The 19,613-nt window shown below is 49.0% G+C and overlaps 1 protein-coding gene across 1 annotated transcript; it reads right to left on the bottom strand.

The window, feature by feature from the left end:
* Window positions 1-12,462: 12,462 nt before the first annotated feature.
* LOC130108508 (adenosine receptor A1-like) lies at window positions 12,463-16,866 on the bottom strand. Its single transcript, XM_056275468.1, has 3 exons — window positions 16,496-16,866; window positions 13,997-14,460; window positions 12,463-12,760 (listed from the first exon to the last, which is right to left on the bottom strand). The coding sequence occupies exons 1-3, from the start codon at window positions 16,834-16,836 to the stop codon at window positions 12,549-12,551; spliced, it is 1,017 nt and encodes a 338-aa protein (XP_056131443.1). The 5' UTR covers window positions 16,837-16,866; the 3' UTR covers window positions 12,463-12,548.
* Window positions 16,867-19,613: the final 2,747 nt, after the last annotated feature.

Genomic DNA, 19,613 nt, shown 5'->3' with positions numbered 1-19,613 from the left:
GAGGTGGGGTGGGAGGAGGAGGACTTAGGGTTCAGAGAGTTCAGCTGAGGAGAGAAATAAATTCATAAACAACAAAAGAGACGTGACGTCAGGTTGAGGGGCTGTCCAACTCACTGGCTGAGTCTAAGCCCCCATGGAAGAACCAGATCGCTCACAATGCTGTGCGTGTGTGTGTGTGTGTGTGTGTGTGTGTGTACAGTATGAGAATGTGTGTCTACCATGTGAGTATGTGTGGGTATGTCTGTGCGCATGTCCCTTGTCCCGTTTCGAGAAAACGAATCTCGTGGAGTTTTTTTGGCAGAGAAGCTGGACTATTGTGGTCTGTTTTGTCTCCGCGGTGAGTGTTTGAGTTGACTACCGGGAGAACCTTCCAAAAATGTGTGATTGTGTGTGTGTGTTTGTGTGTGTGTGTGACGGGTGGTTGTCGGGTGCGAGTTTGTCTCAATTTGCAGATTTTATGGACCCAGATATTACGACGGTTGCTGCAGGGAAACAGATTTGGTTGCCAAAGATAATCCATCTTTTTCCCCGTCCTCTTCCAGTCTGTGTAACTTTGGAGAGGGTAACAAAAAATTCTGTTTGCATAATAAATCGGACCCCCCACCCCAACTCCCACCCCACCGCTGCTTTGTTTAGAGAGAGAATTTGAAGGTGAGGACCGCTGAGTGGCCAGCTCTGATTGGTCGGCGCGGCTCAGAAAACCCACCAGGGCGGCCGTGATTGGTCAGAGCGTGGGCTACAGCGACGCGGAGCGTTGTAATAACGGATCGTTTGGAGGAAACGACGGGTTTTGTGCTTCCCAGCCCGCCGCCCGTTGAGCTTACCGAGGGAGGATAGATAGCTTGGCTGACGGGGAGATTTGCGGTGTTTGTCGAGCGGTCCTCCTTGCACGAGCGAAACGCAGGGAGACCTGGGAAACATGCCAACTGCGGGGGGGGGGTTAAAAAAAATTGTGACATTCTCTGAGACCCCCCCACCCCAATTCACTGATTGGTTCATCTGAAATCCGTGTAGCCCCTCCTATCGACGGGAGCTGATATGATCCCCGGTGGATGGAGGGAGGTGAATGGACCCGAGGATGAAGGAAGCGGAGACATTGGGGGAAAAAGGAGGAAGAATGGAGATGTCTCACAGGAGGGAGGACAGTAAGTCTCTGGGGTGTCCTCTTCCAGATGAGAATTTACAAACAACACAACAAACAAAACGATGCTTTGTTCGTTTGGATTCCAAGTCGAACCTTTTTCGCTCAGTCGGGTGACATGTGCAGGGTGGTGAGACGTGTGCAGGGCGGTGAGACGTGTGCAGGGCGGTGAGACGTGTGCAGGGCGGTGAGACGTGTGCAGGGTGGTGAGACGTGACAATATGGCAGACGCGTCTGCAGCCATCTGTCTTCTCTTCTGTCTTTCTTCTGCCGCAGCGTCATTCATTACAGCACGAGCTGATACGAACACAAACTAGTCTGCTGTGTCACTGTTTGTCCCCATATCTGTCTTCCTGTCTGTCTGCCCGCCGTCTGTCTGTCTGCCTGCCTGTCTGTCTCTCCACATTGCATTATCTACGTGCTCTCCCCCCTTCTGTCTTGCTCTCTTGCCCCGTCTCTCCGTCTTTCTCTGTGACTGTCATTCTCTCTATCTCTTTCTCTCTTAACTCTGTTTCTCTGACTCCTCCTCTTTCCAACCCCTCACACACACACACCACGTCCCTCCCTTCCTCTTTCTGTGTCTCTATGTTCCACCTCCTCCTCCTCCCCCCTTCTCTCTCTCTCGTTCTCTCCCTCCCTCTTGGCAGTAATGCCAAAGTGGGCAGGCAGCTGAAGCGAGTGCAGAGCGCAGGGCGATCCAAGGCTGGCAAACCGACTTTTGTGCGTGTTTGTGTTTTGAAGTTTTCCGGGTTTGAATGTGCTGTTCGTCCGGGACTGTGTGCGCGCACGTGTGTGCGTGTGTTGTGTGTATGTGTTGTGTGTGTATATGTGTTGTGTGTGTGTGTGTGTGTGTGTGTGCGCGCAAGTAAAGTGTGTTTTCATTGCCACTGCTACATCGGAAATTTTTCGTTATTGCACAGTGTGCCCGATATTATGGCTGTGTGTGTGTGTGTGTGTGTGTGTGTGTGTGTGTGTGTGTGTGCGCGCGTGGATGTTAGCGGACGTCCCTCTGTCACCCTGTGTACGGACGGACGCAGTCACGCCAGTAGGAGGGAATTGTGGGAAAAAGGGGGTGTAGCTATCGGAGGGTGTGCTCTACTCCTCTCTTCTCTTCTCTTCCCGCCATCACGGCCCTTTTCTCCTCCAGTCCTCCGGCCCGGCCCGCCGCTCACACACACAGGCTCCAGGTATTTCTCCTTTTTTAATCCTGCCACACTTCTCACCACCCTTACATCCCCTACTGGCTGCCGCTCCTTTCCTCGCTTCGCCTCCGTCTGTCCATCCGTCCACCGTGGTCTTCCTCCTGTAAACGTGTCCTCCTGCTGTCGTGGGCTTGCCACGCCGTACTCCGCTCACCGCCATTTTGCCTCGACGGAGGACAACAGGGGAAACTTTGCGCCTCGATATCCCCGATTGACTAACCTGCCTTCTGTGCTGCTTTGTCTCTCTGTCTATCGGCGTGTTTTGCGTGTCCCTCTCCTCCTTTTCCTCTCCCTCTCTAATCTAGACCAGGAGGCTCTGGCCGAGTGCGGTAAGCCCTGTTTCTGTGGCTTGCGGATAGGAACAGGTGTCTGTTTCTGGACTAGAAGAAAAACGGAAAAGCGGGCCTTCTGGATGGCGTTTAGACCCGCTGAGGTCAGCTGAGCCCGTGCTGCAGGTCTTCGGGTCAACTCGGGGGTAGGAGTTGAGTCGCTGAAAACACTGACGTGAGGCTACGCCTACCGCCCTGGCACGCCGGGACGCTCGGCGGGTCCTTAAATCCTTGCTGCACGGGCGGTTAGGTCAGTCGATACGAGGGAAATATTCACCTTGTTTTTCACACCCTGTTTGCCGCTATCGAGACGCCGTCGTTGTGTGGCTGTTGTATGTGTGCGTGTTGTTTGCTGGGACACGGTGTGTTGCTGTGTACATGCCAGACAGGAAAAAGCCAGACAGGAACCAAACCGAGGCGGGTTACATGACCAACACGCTAAAAATGCCTGCTCAGAAGAGCCCTGACTGAGTTCAGACATGCTCTCAAACATTGTTTTACAATTCAAAAGTACAACCCACTTGTAGTTGACAATAGCTCGGATACATACTTACACATACTTACACATACTTATACATATTTGATGTGAAGCTTTTGATATATCGTCCCACGGGGGCTTTCTCTCTGACCAAACATCCTAGCTGTATCTATATAGATATAGATTATATAGATATAGATATGATATTTGAATGACCTTTAGATTAGAGAAGACGCCCTCACTATGCCAAAGTTGACGTTCTGAAAAGCTCAGTTTGCAAAGGCGACACAGTTAAGATGGCGCCGTAGTGCCACGTGTTTAAGCAAAATCGTATAAGGGTAGGTGGATCGACCTTTTCTCCCCAAACCGAGCTCCTCGCAACACACGAGCAACACAACTCCGGGTGCCTATCCTTCAACCCTTTGTCTTGCTCAGATATTTAACTCCAGTGCCGAGTGGCAAATTAATTACTGTAAAACGGGGAGTAATCCAGGTGAAACCTCTCGTGTGTGTGTGTGTGACAGTGTGTGTGGATATCCAAGTGTGGTTGAAGGAAAATGGTGAGACGTAAGAAGGAGGTAGAGACAGAGCAAGAGTTGAGGCGAGAGAGAATTGAAAGACAGAGAGGTGGGATCGGGATAGCTCTGTCTCCGCCCCCTCTTATCCTCAGATGAACTTATCATGTTGCCTCATAATGCTTCAGTGTTTTTCTCCGGGAGGCAGCCAGGCCAACTTCCTGTGTTCAGCCTCCCTCGAGCTGATTGGCTGCTATCTTGGCTGGCCGGCTGCGGCTGCAGCAAAGCAACAGGAAGTGCTTCTGCTCTTGCGGGAAGCGCTGGCTGTTTTGTCCTGACACACACACACACACACACACACACACACAGACACACACACATGTTTACGTCCAGACAAATGCAGACACATACAAACATGCACAAACACCAACACAAATGCACACGCAAAAGTATTTCGAGACCTCTCCTGTCCAAATTTGTCTATTTCAGTGTGTGCATGTTTCTGCATGACACATATCACACGGGGCAAAAGATGGCAACACTTAACACATTTCTTAAGAAGTGCAGATTCTGGGAAAACAACTATAGAAGAAACAAGTTCTAGATACACAACGGTGTTTGTTGTGTATTATCTATGGAATAATGCTGCATTGGGAAGTGTGTGAGTGTGGAAGCTCGTAAAGTCACCATCTTCTAGAACTGTACACGTTGCTGTAATGCCGTTTTGTGCCCATTCTTTGAACGTTGGCTCGTACACCTCTGGCTTAAACTCTGAGTCACATACAAACCACCTCAGTGATCGAATCCCTCCCTTTAATTTATATTTTATTACTGTAATATTTCTAGCGTAAATGCTACTACTGGATTCATAACATGTTGCATTGCCCCTGTTAAATATTTGTCTCCCACCAAAATCCTTTTTTCTCCTATAGATATTAGACTTGGCACGTGGACTGTGTTATATTGTATTATAGTCCAGCTAGAGACCAGAATCTTACTGCTGCATCACTTCGTTGCAGAGCGTTGCATTGTGGTGAAGGCTCGGCGTGCATGCAGGGGATTTAGTTCACCGGTACAACGATGGTCCATGCATGCTCTAATATGACATGGTGTTTGGCTCTTCTTTTTTTTTTGTTCGTAACAATGAAACCAGTGAGTCAGACTTTGAACCAGGTTTACGCTGAAACAGGACAGTCTTGCTGCATGTGATCAGTCTTATCTTCGTGTGTTTGCACCAGCACGTCCTTCAGTAGAAGTCTGCACACAGTTTGCAGTCAAACAGATGCAGGACGGATTCTGTGTGAGCCTGGTGGAAGTATCCCACTTTGTAACTGCTTGTATGTGCATAAATGTGTGTATGTGTGTTTGTGATTGTGCACATGGCCGAGTGTGTATGGAATCACTGGACGTTATTAAATGCGGGCAAGCGAGGGCGTAGTATCGTGCCCAAAAAGAGTAGACCGAGCACCGGCGCGACCAGAAATGGAATCACATTTGAAACCATGGCAACCAACACATCCTATCGGAAGATGAGCGATGACATTAGTTACGGTGGGATGAAGAGGGAAGAGGAAGAGGAGGGAAGCGTGTTCTTAGTCCGCCTGCTGAGGTAAAGGCCCACCCTGAGCGAGCAGGTTACCGCAATTTTTTAATTTCTTATTTTTTGCCTCAAATGTAAAGCACTTTAAAAAAGCACTACATGTCCGATGGATTATTATTCTCTTTATTGTTATAGTCATTATTATTATTACTATTTTGGTTATTATTATTATTATTATTATTAAAGAAACTCGTTTGTGGTGCCGCCACTGTGTTGCTTGGTTTTGCCTGCAGGAATCTGTTCGTATCCTGTAACTCAGTTCTTACCATTTTACCGTCCGTTGTCACTGATGACAGACCGTCGTGTACTTGGACGCTACAGCAACGTAACGACGGACAAATAAAAAGACAAAAGGGGGGGGGGGGGCGCTGAAATATGGCCTGTGAAAAACAGTCTAAAAATAGGCAGGAATTTACTAAGGCGGCCCGCGCCAACGTGCGTTTCCCTCCCGATCGAACGCCGGCTCGCTTAAAAAACAACGAGTGCCTTATAAACCCGGCTTTATCTGGATCACATTATCTCCTCATCAAACACCTGGTCCGGCATGTTTACTCAGCTCGCAGACGCGAGCCCGTGTGTTCTGTGAGGACGCCCCGTCCTCCATCTTGTAGACGCCGGGGAGAAGTTGGGAGCCGCTAGACGTCCGTACTGTACGCGCGGCATTTTCTCAGACTGGCATCGAACGCGCGTTCGTCAGAACTTTTATTGCCGCCGGTGGAGATTATTCCACGTGCGCCGGTCATGTAATTGTGCGGCGTGTGTGCGCCCGGGTAATGAGGAGATACACAACATCAAAGCAGGCAGTGTGCCAAGTGGGTAGGGAGCCGGCTGGGCTCCCCCCCCCCCCCCCCATCTTTCATCCTTTAATATAAAAATCAGGATTTCCTCGGGGAGTTGGCGGGATGAAAAAGCTGGCACAACAGTGTCGCCGTAGTCTTCCCCGTCTGAACGACGAAGACCTCGCCTTCGAGTCCACGCCGTGCCCAGACAGCGACGTCTCTCCCTCTCTCTCCCTCTCTCTCCCTCTCTCTCCCTCTCTCTGTCTCAAATCTTTTAAAGTAAAGCTCGCGGAGACCAGCTTCGGAGAAGCGCCGGTTCACCGGTTCGCTTCTTATTATTACCGGGGAATTCTCCGTTCCGCCATTCATCGTGTGCCATATGTCCTCTGCCAACTCTGCCTCCCCCCCACCCCTCCTCTTTGCCCTCCTCAACTACCTCCTTCCTCTCTCATTGAAATTCTGCCTGGCACACAGACGCTGCCCATTTTTGGCATCACGCTCAGAGAGAGGGAGAGAAAGAGAGAGGGAGAGGGAAGAACCTGTACCAATCATCTGGTGTCCCTGCCGCTGTGTCTGTGCCAAACATCCATCCCGTCTCGCGGACCACGGGACCGGGCGACCCAATAGGTATTTCCCTGTCTCCGCTTCCAGCAAATGACCCGCTCCGAATCCGAGGAGATTTGCTGGCATCCGAGCACGTTGTGTACGTCGGGGAATTTACTAATTGATTTGTGTGTTTGCGTCGTTTGGAGCCGGGTGAGGAGTGACTCCCGTCATGTCTGCATACCTCCACTGAGGAGAGGAGCGAGTTTTAGGCCCATTGTTCCAGCGACTGCTCTTTTTTTTTTTTTTTTAGTTTTTGTGTTGATTTCAACATCTTCTCACGTGTAAAGACGAGAGCGATAGAGCGAACGCTACTTAATCTGTGTGCGCTTTACTAACACGGCAGACTGATACAAATGCTTTTTGCTTTTTTTTTTTTTTACTGGTTGATCATGTCTGGATTGGCGAACCGGTGTTGTACTACAGCAGCCATTTTGATTCTGTACATTCAACTGAGCCTGAGGGAGACGGACTTTGACTTACACCGCCAACGAACGTCCACAGTGTAGTACAACATCCATAAGATGCTAGCTTATCAGTGGCAAAGTCGTGTGTTTCGCCGTCCTCTTTCTGGTCGTTTTATTGGTGGCATTGCTGAGCTGCTTCACAATACTCTTCTATCACAACTTACAGAATCGTTCTGACTGAAATATTATTTTAAAAACAATGTGTTTTAAAAAATGCTGCATGATGGACGTAATATGATGATGAGTTTACTGTGGAGCTCAAGTCGGATGTTTTAAAAGTAGCCGATCCACAGAAATACGCCAGAATAGTCACAGGCTGGCAAACTTTCACAGCTGCAGCGGTGTGTGTTGTGTCGGTAGTACGACTTCGTCGGGGTGGGATTTTGAGAAAACTCGCCACAAAACGTGCTCGCGCGCTCATCCGGTATTACATTAGCAGCTCCAGTAAAGCGTATCCTGTGTGACTGCAGCGCAGGAGATATCGCAGGGCCAGATAGCACACACTGCACGCTTCATGGCCTGCAGATAGTGTTGCCGGTCTAATGTGGGTTTCGGGTCCTCGCGGCCATAATTCTGCCTCGACAGACACACACAGACAGGCCGTCTGACAGACAAATGAGATTAAGTCAACGGGCCGCTTCTCTTCATCCTCCCGTGGTCTCGTCTTCAGGCTCTCAGCCACCTTGCTGGCTTATGTCACAGTTATTTGGGAGCTTTCGACGGGGGGGAAACTGCCCCCCCCCCCCCGATAGTGACTGATTTTGTACCACATGGACAAAACACACAACCAGAGGCAACACAGCTTTAATGGGGCTCACATGACTGACTGGGTCTGTCTTTAATGTTTGCACAATAGTCCAGAGTTGTGCAGTGAATTAGACTTTTATTTTGATCCCAGGAACTCACGAGAACCAAATCTGTGGGAGAGTCGTGACAGTTGTCCCAGTTTGTTAACTGCAAGTATTTGATCATGTCTGTGTAGACTGATTTCAGTCATCCAGGTAGTGAAACGTCCAGGAGAGGCTCATTAGTCAGTCAGTTGTTTAGTTTTCGGTTTGACGAGTTCTTAAAACCAAAAAACGAAACCAGTGATGGGATTTAACACTAGAACGACCGAGGCCGTCATTTCGATGCTTTTGGATTTTCAAAGTTTAGTAACTTTGTGAAAAGAAAAAAAGATACAGACCCGCCGCTCCGTGAATATGCCTAACATTCGTCCGTTTTGTTTTTCCAGGTAGTGTTTTCACATTTTAAATTTTGCTATTCAAGTTGGACCATGTCTCTCTGAAGTTTAAATTGTTTAAAAAGTTTTATAGTTGTTAAAATGTTAATGTTGGTGTCAGTCGTTTCTTAACAGACATACTAACATACGCAATGCATTAATATCTCAATTGGCTATTTATCTTGACAGAATATAGAGTTTAAAAACCGGTGGTCATTTTAAGTAGGAGTGAAATCCCGGTCGTTCTAGTGTTAAACCTGTCCTGGATATTATTTATTTTATTATTAAGTGTTTGATTAATTTACCATCTTTCCTGTGTTCAGATGTTAAACAGTCATTCAGTTTGACCCGGTTCCCCCTACACACCATGCGTCATGTATAGGTGTCATGCATATATAATATTTGGGGTCATGTATATGTAGGTTAGGTGTCCCTTACAAAATAATACGCTCCAATCAGAGTTCGTCCTGGCAGCCAAGAAGATTGTGTGTGTGTGTGTGTGTGTGTGTGTGTGTGTGTGTGTGTGTGTGTGTGTGTGTGTCTGTCACTGACAGGGTGGCAGTGTTGGGCACCATGCCAGCCTCTACCCCCCACGCCTCATGTCCGTCTGGTCGTCTGTAATCAGACTAGCGAGGTCTTGTGCATGCTAACCAGGGGCCAGTCTGGACTACATCTTGGGGGCTGCGCCTGTATGCTAATTTATGCAAAGCTGTGTCCCCTCCCCCTAAACAAAACCCCTTTCTCTGTCTGCGGCCCCGGCCCGGGCCTGGCATTTGGTCTGGCACTCATTAACCCTTCGTTCCCTGCCAGGCCGAGGGAAACGTCATTTAGCCTCCCTCGCTTCATGGTGAGCAGCTTCCCTTCAGATTCAGCTGTGACTGGCTTGTAACCGGATTGTAACTGGATTATAACTGGGTTGTAACCGGATTGTAATTGGATTGTAACCGGATTGTAACTGGGTTGTAACCGGATTGTAACTGGATTATAACTGGGTTGTAACCGGATTGTAATTGGATTGTAACCGGATTGTAACTGGGTTGTAACCGGATTGTAATTGGATTGTAACTGGATTATAACTGGGTTGTAACCGGATTATAACTGGATTGCAACCGGATTGTAACTGGGTTGTAACCGGATTGTAACCAGATTGTAATTGGATTGTAACTGGGTTGTAACTGGGTTGTAACCGGATTGTAATTGGATTATAACTGGGTTGTAACCGGATTGTAACTGGGTTGTAACCGGATTATAACTGGATTGTAACCGGATTGTAACCGGATTATAACTGGATTGTAACCGGATTATAACTGGATTGCAACCGGATTGTAACTGGGTTGTAACCGGGTTGTAACCGGATTGTAACCGGATTATAACTGGATTGTAACCAGATTGTAACTGGATTATAACTGGATTGTAACCGAGTTGTAACTGGATTGTAACCAGATTGTAACCGGATTATAACCGGATTGTAACCGGATTATAACTGGATTGTAACCGAGTTGTAACTGGATTGTAACCAGATTGTAACTGGATTGCAACTGGATTGTATCAGATTGTAACTGGATTATAACTGGATTGAAACTGGATTGGCCTCAGTGTACAACATTTTGAAGTTAATGTGTCATATTGAATGTGTTTTTCACTGAAAATGCATTTTCTTTTGGGGTTGTCATTTTTGCTTGACAACTATCGGGAAGATTGTTGCTTTTTTGTTTTTTCCATAAACAACATTAATTCATGAGGACATGAAATACCTGCATGCAGTTACACGTCAAATTAGATATTAACAGTTTGGACAGTTAAGGTTGAAGACATTATCTCTCGTTTTGTTTCCAAGAAAGCATATTTTTGCCAAGATCTTCTCTACCTCCCAATCCTCATCACGAGACCGAGTCTCCAACAAACACTTCTCTTTTTCTTTATTCAGCCGAGTGTTTAGAAAAGACACCAGGCTCCGGGAAAACAAAAACCAAAACCAAACAAGGTTTTTTTTAAAATAGACCTAAAATGGCCGACGCACGGGACGCCATTTTGTGCTTCCTGGTGTTGTTTAGGGGGCAGAATCTCAGCTTTGCGTTCAATCAGTGGCAGCTGGTGGCGGCCATGTTTGCAAGCATCTGTGTGTGTACCTCCGTATGAGCAGCGGCAGCCAGCGTCCACACGGTTAGCCTCCTGGAATGAGCTCAGTTTTTGGCAAAAACGGAGACAAATTCCTGGCACAAGAGGCGAGCGAGCGTCTTTCTCTCTCTCTCTCTCTCTCTCTCTCTCTCTCTCTCTCTCTCTCTCTCTCTCTCTCGATTACATACCAGAGTCTCAGGAAGCCAGTGAGTTTTATGTCTTGGGCTGTACACACATTAAGTACTCGTTTTCAGTGTCTGCTCACTGCTAAATGATTTGTCTCCTAATTATTGTTGTGAACAGGCGGTTTTTAAAGAGACTCAAACCTGCAACAGACCGTCGCTCAGCCGGATTCGGTGAGGATGAGCCAGCACAAGCAAATCTCTGAGGGTCGACTTCTCTCGTAAAGAAGCGCTGAATGTCCCCCCCCCCCCCCCCAAAAAAAAACCCTTTCACAGCACTTGGAAAACTTGGCCGTCATTAAACACAAACAGCTATTCCCTCCTTCCTTGGGTCCTGTGTCAAACCATTACCAGAGGGACGAGTCATAACGATGACAAAGACATGATTAACAAAGAACAATTCCTCCGCCTCACACGCCTTTCCGTGGAAGAGAATTTGATACGAGCTTGGGACACAACACCATCAGTCAAAGGTCTTGGGAGCTACTGAAACTGCCAGGACAGCAGCAGTGTAATATCTTAAGGTTTTATCTCTCGCGTGCTTGGCGAAGATAAAAGGTTTAATCGCCTTTTCCCTGTTTGTGTCTTTGCAGGAGTGTTACCTACGCAGATGTCGGACGCCCGAAGCAGGATGGATGCTGTCCTTGGGGCTGAGGTAGTAGATTGAATAGTTGTGGGGTTGTGCAACCTCTTTCTGCGATAACTATACAATCTACTGTCTTTCCTAAGGAGACAGCCGAGTCAGCCAATCAGCAACCGCTTCCCTCCGGACGAGCGAGTGCGTCATCCGACCGTAACCTAAACATGGGACAATTCACCATCATGCATTGTGATACGCAGCCCGTTGCTTGAACTCATGCATGTGTTGGATTACCATATACTGTACGCCTGCCTCCCTCCCTCCCTCCCTCCCTCCCTCCACCACATACTCCCGGGTAAAAGAAGCTTCCTAGAGGATCTAGTTTGTACCCAGGTAGCCATGTGAATCTGGATTCGCTTGCTTTGTGCTCTCTCAGGGTGAGGTAGTAGGTTGTATAGTTTGGTGGGAGGGATGGCATCCCGTCTCAGGTGATAACTATACAGTCTATTGCCTTCCTTGAGGAGCTCATGCAACGCTGTGGACTATTTTAGCACACCCTCGTGACTCGGTATCACACTTCTTGTATTCACCGCCTTCTTGTAAAGAGTGCAGTTCGTATTGTAAGTCTATAGTGTGTTGTTTCAGTTGTGTACTTGCATTACCTCCACGCAGGCGTCTGTCTTCCCCTCTCGGACCAATAAAGTTTTTCGAAAATCGAAAGTAAAACCCCAGTTATTCGGCTTACGCTTTTGTGTGATGAATTTCAGAAGTTGGCTCTGATAAAACCTTTGTGTTTTTGTCTTGTATGTTTTTTTTTGTACATCACAATAAAGTTTGGATGAAAGAGGTTTTGACTGCAAAGAGTTGTCCAGAAATGGCTTGGTCAGAGGATCCTGACGTCTTTCCCGGTGTGGAGGAAAAGGTCTCAATGTGTTTGTTGGTGTAAGAGCGCCCTCTGCCGGAGCAATGGGTGACAGTCTTGCCTGTGTGGAAGTGTAAATGTAAACGACACCGTTGTGGCCTCGTGTTAACACACCCCTCTGTCAATGTTCTCTGAAGCTCAACCTCCGCAGTACTTTGGCCCAAAACGATCCGTCTGCGGACTGCAAGACAGGGACGTGAAGTACAACATGGCCCCTTGTCAGTACAAGAAATGACCCTCAGTACAAGAGCCCCCACCCCACCCCACGCTGAGGTTAAGGTCGGGGCAAGTGACAGGAGTCCTGCTGCACGTTACTACGCCCTTACACACTCTCTGCCCCCGTCTTGCAGTCCAAGACAGACCCTTCTCCTTTGGACTCCCAAGCAAAATTCTTCCTTTCTCTCGTGACTTCAGGGTGCGGCCCTCCCTTCCGGTCCACACACCTCCATCCGATTGGCTCTCCCGCCCGTCGCTGGCCGCTTAGCGCGCTCGTCTCCGTGGCAGCAGTCCGGCCTCAGAAGGAAGCGCTTCCATATCTGAGCGTAGCCTTGCTGGATCTTGGGAATGCGGAAGGCGTAGACCACTGGGTTGACCGCCGAGTTGGCGTGTGACAGCAGGATACCTAGAAGATGTACAGAAGGTTGCTTTAAGGTTTGCATGTGTCTGATTGCTGAAGAGTGTGCATTCTTATTTAGATGGATGGATAGATGGATAAATAGATGGATGGATAGATGGGTAGATGGATGGATGGATGGATAGATAGATAGATAGATAGATAGATAGATAGATGGATGGATGGATGGATGGATAGATAGATAGATAGATAGATAGATAGATAGATAGATTGATGGATAGATGTACTTTATTGATCCCAAATTGAGAAATGCCTGCGTTACAGCAGCAGGTTCTCCAGGCATCGCATGGGAACAGTAAATACACAGCAGATATTCTTAGCAACGTTAGAAGAATGTATATATCAACTGAAAATAAACAAAGAATAATAAAATGGCTCAATGCAGAATATAATATATAGAAAATGAATAGAATACACAATATAAAGAATATACTAGAATACTCTTTAGATATCATTAAACATAAACACAGGAACAGGGAACAAGCCGGAAGAAGAAGAAGATAAACACCGGGTAACACATCTACATTAGACAAGTGTGCAAAGTAGTTTGAAGTTTTAAAATTGTCTAAATTATTTGTAGTTAGACACCTGATGCGACAACATTGTCAGATTTAAAATGCACCGGCAGAACCGCTTGTAAAGAAACCTGCAACACTCTATAACAAGACATACCTTCTAAAGGGTTTCTAAGTGGTAATTAAATACTTAATTTGTGGGGAGTAACTCGTTTGTCAGATTATAAATCAGTAATAAGATGTTGTAATGCATTGATTACAAGACTTGTGGGGTTGCCGGTTGGGAGCCCACATCTCATCGCTGCATAACAGTTCTCCGAATACATTTCCCCTGATAACGTGATTAAACCAAATTATAATTATTACTGCTCTCAAACCTGAACCCTGAACTGAACCACTGTGTCTGGAGTTGCTGAAAAATCTAGTTTTGTGTATGCAAGTTGTATCATTTGTATGCCGCTTGCTGAGAACATGAATCAGCGGCCCTCGCTAGTCATCTGGTGTCTTGAGTGAATGTCTATGAAGACTGGTATTTTTAAAATGTGGGCTCCGAACCTGGCAACCCCAGCAGTTGCCTGGTTTGGAGGTGAAAGATGTGATGACATCTTACTCCTGAGTCATAATACACTGATAAATGAGTTATGTATCGTTAACAAAGTAATTAGTAACCGCTGCAAAACGTTTCAGAATAAAAACCACGTTCACCTGCCTGTATATAGCGCCCCCTGTGTGACGGCTTGGGGCCCATGGAAGAGCAGCAGACAGTTCATCAGGTGAAGGGGAATCCAGCTGCCGGCAAAAAGGAAGAGCACCAGGGCCAAGGAGCCGGCCAGCCGCCTCTCCCTGAGCAGAGACACTCGGGTTTGGGGCGAGCTGTCCTGCAGGCGGCGCTGCAGACTCCAGAAGATCTGTGCATAAAGGAGCGTCATGACCAGCAGGGGCAGCAGGACACATCCCAGGAAGTTGAAGTAGACCATGAATGGGAGAGAGACCACCGACAGGAAGGTGCAGGGTGGGGGCAGGGAGGACGTGGAGGATTGATTGCCGGTGCCGGAGCCCTCCGAGGGGCCGTTGTGCCACCCAAAGAGAGGGACGGACCCCAGCAGACAGGACAGCAGCCAGCAGACACACACGCCCAGCAGGGTGCGCCTCTGTGTGGCCCATTCTTTGTATCTAAAAAAAAGAGTGACAGAGAAAGCTGAGGACGGGACTTGGGTCAAGACCAAGTCCGCCTCTTCCAAGACCAGGATTAGCAGGGTTGCTGCTAGGGACGAGTCGTAAAAACGAACAATCGATTAACCTTCTGTGATTCCCCAGATAGCAGACACGTTTGGGCCTAATCTGGGGCCTAATCTGGGGCACTTTTGGTACTCACGCCTCAGTTACGGTACTGGCAACTGTTATGTGGGCCACACACGGCCCAAATGTAATGAACCGGGCTTGACTTGGGTTACGGCACATACTATGTGGGCCAGATGTGGCCCAAATTTAATGAGCCAGGCTTGCCTTTAGTTAAGGCACATGCTGTGCGGGCCAGAAGAGGCCCAAATGTCATGACCCGTGGCTGAGTTGAGGCAGCCACACTCGCCCCCCGAGTCAGCGCCGTCACTCAACGCCAAATGTGGGTCGTGAGATAACTGCAGATGTGGGCCATATTTGGGCCAAAGATTCTTCCTCTATCTGGGTCCATCCCCCACTTATTTCTGGGGTATTAATTGACGAATAGAAACGGAGTTCCCCGTACATGAAAACCTATTGATCGAGGTGGATTGGTTGAATGGCCGTCCAGTCGATCCCAGGCGTTTGACCAACCCACCGGGCCGGGGAAGAGTAGACGGCTGAAGTACTGTAACGTTGCGTGCACGCATTCAGAAACGGCGCCTCCGTCACTCGCCGGTTGCTCGTGGTAACAGATTAGGGAATAACAGATCAGAGGTATGAAACGGCTATATATCTAGTTGGTGGTGTGGAATTTTCTTTTGTGACTTTGTCTTGTTAAGTGTTGTGTCAGCAAACATTAGTCACTTAGTCATTAGTCATTTAGTTTTACACTGCTGGGATAGGCTCCAGCATCCCCGCCGTGGCCCTGAGAGCAGGATAGGTGGTTCGGATAATGGATGGATGGATGGATCATTAGTTGAGTTATTAAGTATAATCATAATCATAATATAATTGATATAATATAATTCCGTCCATCCATTATCCGAACCGCTTATCCCGCTCTCAGGGCCCCGGCGGGGATGCTGGGGCCTATCCCAGCAGTCGTTAGGCAGCAGGCGGCGGGGAGACACCCTGGACAGGGCGCCAGGCCATCACACAGCCCCCCCCACACAGCCCCCCCCCACACACACGTTCATACCGAGGGGCAATTTAGTATGTCCGATTCACCCGACCTACATATAGTATAATCGGCCCGTCCAGGGTGTCTCCCCGCCTGCTGCCAGATGCCTGCTGGGATAGGCCCCAGCATCCCCGCCGGGGCCCTGAGCAGGATAATGCGAGTTATTAATGTGAATGACATGAATGCAGGTGGTGAATCTCGGATCTCGGGGTGAAGGTGGTGCTACGGTGTCCATTTTGAACTCGACATTATTTGCGTGTGGTGGTGGAGGAAAGGCAGAAATGCGTGGCGTTCATTTGGATTTGGCATGCTGTGGAGACTGGAACGGGGGCCGAAGGCAGGGGGGTTGTGGCGCTCGTGTCCCACCCCTCGAACCCCCCACACTTTTAATATCGCTGCTCCGCCCCTGCCCCTATCTCTTACTTATGTCTAACATGTGTGTATGTGTAACATGTGCCATACAACTGAACTGGCCTCGCCTTCCTCTTCCTACCCTCCGCCCCCCCCCCATTACTCGGTCATGTAAACACGTATACCGACTATTCAGATCAAGCTTTCTGAGCAGCCGGTGATTAATAGGCCGATTTAAAGATGAACTTGTGCACAACCCCTCCTCCCAGCACCTCCTGTCAAACCTGGACGTTATTATAGAGTAGTTTTCCTTTTAAGGCACGTTTTCACATGAATGCATTCGCTAATTGGCCAGGTTGAATTAACTCAACAAAGGCCGAGCCCAAGAAAAATCTGACAATAGCATAACCCCCCCTCCCCCTCCCCCCCCCAGTTCAGACATGAGGTACTGTGCGGCTTTGCCCTGCAGGCACACGAGAACAGTCCTTTCTACCGACACCCGAGTCTGTACGTCACCTGAGGGGGGTGTGCAGCCGCAGGTAGCGGTCCACGGCGATGGCTAGCAGAGACAGCACCGACGCCTGGGTCAACACCAGCACCGTGCAGCTGAGCAGCAGGCAGAGGTCAGGGGTCACGCAGACCCAGCCGTCCAATAGCACGGCGAGGGGCACAGCGGCCATCCCCACCAGGAAATCGGCCACCGCCAGAGAGACCAGGAAGCAAAACGTGGGCTCTCGGAGGGCCTTCCGGATGCCGGCGCACACGGCGCACACCACCAGCGCGTTGCCGAGGCAGCAGGCTACGGCGATCAGGACCTCCAGGACCGTGTAAGCCACCCAGCTCCACGTCTCCGCCATGGCTGAGAGAAGGAGCGGACGAGGGAGGACGGAGAGTCTGTGGAGCGCGATGACGTAAGAGGCGCCCCCCCCCCTCCGGGGAACGATATGGGAAGCGATGCAACCTTTTCCACGGGACGGCGGGGTCGACCATAATCCCGTGGGCTCTAACGGGATATTCTTAATTTCGGTCCCTGGCTCCGAAGCACCCTGACGACAATGACGCCGAATAGCCCAACAAGTAATGAGCAGATGCTTTTTATACACACACACACACACACACACTCCCAAGGAGTGAGCATCTGTATCCCATCAGCGCGTGAGGATCCTGCCCCAGCTGAGGGCGGCTCTGCGGATTTGACTCGAACAGCCTCTGAAAAGTTCGGATGGGCCGTTTAACAGTCGTGCGTCTCGGACAATAGCTGCCTTTGTTTGGCTTGTGGGCTCCTGACTCGAGCGAGGGCCAGCCCCGCTCGCACCCTCAGCCCAACTAATTCTTTAGAAAACATGCCCCGCACAGGCGAGGCCGAGAGGTCTGTCTATCCCAGGGTAGATGTGTGTCTGTAGTCATCATCATCATCATCATCATCATCATCATTACATGTACATAGCGCTTTCCTAGACGCCCAAAGGGCTTCACATTGAAGGGGGTAACTCGCTTCACCCACCACCACTGTGCAGCAGAAGCACCACCTGGGTGATGCACGGCAGCCATTTTGGGCCAGGACGCTCACCACACAACTACGTAAGGTGGAGAGGGAGGGGTCATTGGGTGAATTGAATTACACGGCGGGGGGGGCGGGGTTTAGGTGGCCAGATGGAGAGAGCCATGTTGGGAATTTTGCAAGGACTCCGGGGAACCCCCTACTCTTTGTGATACGTGCCATGGGACGTGTAGCGTCCGCAGTGAGTCAGAGGGGCACAGTCAGTGTCCCCGTCACTTGCGCTGGGGCATTGGGATTTGAGACTGGTTGTTTTTATCAGGACCAGAGGGAAGACTGCCCCCTACTGGCCCACCGACGACACTTCTGGCAGCAACTCCGGTTTTCCCGGGAAGTCTTCCATCCAAGTGCAGGCCAAGCCCACACCTGTTTGGTATGTGTGCTAAACACGCAGTCCGTTTCATTCGGCAGTAAAAACCTCATTATTCTATATCTACTCATTTAGTCGACGCGTCTACCCGAGTCAGCTTAGCAGGTGAACTCGGTTGTCAGCAGCTAGTATCCTGGAGCACCAGGGAGTAATGGTGTCATGGTGGGGTACACGTCAGGGTGCAGGAGTGCACTCGCTGTCAGATCACCTGTAGGCGGCGAACAGCAGAATTCAAGTACGAAGTAGATTTGCATCGACTCACATCAGTATAACAAACATATAAGAAAATAAAATGTAAAGTACATGTGGGAGGAGGACACACTGGTGATAATGGTGTCCAGGTTAGTAAGGGTACAGTAGTAATGGTAGTAGTATTAGTGGTAGTATTAGATGATTCATATTGTACTGCGAAGAGCCATCACAGGTGTTTAAGGTCTGTGGTCGACATGGAGGAGGAAGGTTTTGTTTTTAGGCCTTTCCGTTTCATCTCATATACGTCATAAAGACAATATAATCATTCATCCAGGTCATGGTTATCCAAAGGAGTTGAATCGAGTGCAACTGGACTTGGTATATATCCGTGCAGACGTTTCGCCTCTCATCCAAGAGGCTTCCTCAGTTCGTGCCTTTCTGACTAGACCAAGCTAGTCTGACTGGACCAAGCTAGTCTGACTGGACCAAGCTAGCCTGACTAGACCAAGCTAGTCTGACTGGACCAAGCTAGCCTGACTAGACCAAGCTAGTCTGACTGGACCAAGCTAGTCTGACTGGACCAAGCTAGCCTGACTGGACCAAGCTAGTCTGACTGGACCAAGCTAGTCTGACTGGACCAAGCTAGTCTGACCGGCTTTTGGAAAAAAGACCAACCGGGTGAGCGACGAGGAGAAAAGGAACAGGAGGAATAGCACAGTCATCCCGTATGTTTCTGGGGTCTCCGAGAAACTCGGGAGAATTTTCAACAAACACCGCATCCCGGTATACTTCAAACCCAGCAACACACTCCGACAAAGACTGGTTCATCCCAAAGACGTACCACACACCCGGAAAAGCAATCTGGTGTATGCTGTACAATGCAATGAGGATTGTACTGACCTATACACAGGAGAAACCAAACAACCACTACAGAAACGGATGGCCCAACACAGAAGGCCAAACTCCTCTGGACAAGACTCAGCAGTCTATCTACACCTAAAGGAGAAGACACACTCCTTCCAGGACAGCAACGTACACATTTTGGACAGAGAAGATAGATGGTTTGAAAGAGGGGTGAAGGAAGCCATCTATGCGAAACTGGAAAAACCACCCCTCAACAGAGGAGGAGGTCTGCGACACCACCTATCTCCCACCTACAATGCCGTCCTTTCATCGCTACCCAGGAGACTCAAGAAGCCTAGCCTCCAAGAACAACAGTCGCTCACTAACGGCTCCGACCACTCTCATGACCACTGAAGTGGAAACTAACACCCCCAACGACCGTCGCTGCTAAACATCGGAACACAAAGAGCCACGCATATCATTAGCTCTGATAACGACTCCTAGAGGATAAATGCTGAGTCTCATCACCAGCCAGTCAGACTAGCTTGGTCCAGTCAGACTAGCTTGGTCTAGTCAGGCTAGCTTGGTCTAGTCAGGCTAGCTTGGTCCAGTCAGACTAGCTTGATCCAGTCAGACTAGCTTGGTCTAGTCAGACTAGCTTGGTACAGTCA

Source organism: Lampris incognitus, chromosome 2, assembly GCF_029633865.1.
Source record: "Lampris incognitus isolate fLamInc1 chromosome 2, fLamInc1.hap2, whole genome shotgun sequence".
NCBI lineage: Eukaryota > Metazoa > Chordata > Actinopteri > Lampriformes > Lampridae > Lampris > Lampris incognitus.
The sequence above is the reverse complement of the archived record's forward strand: the minus strand, read 5'-3'. Positions and strand labels throughout refer to the sequence as shown.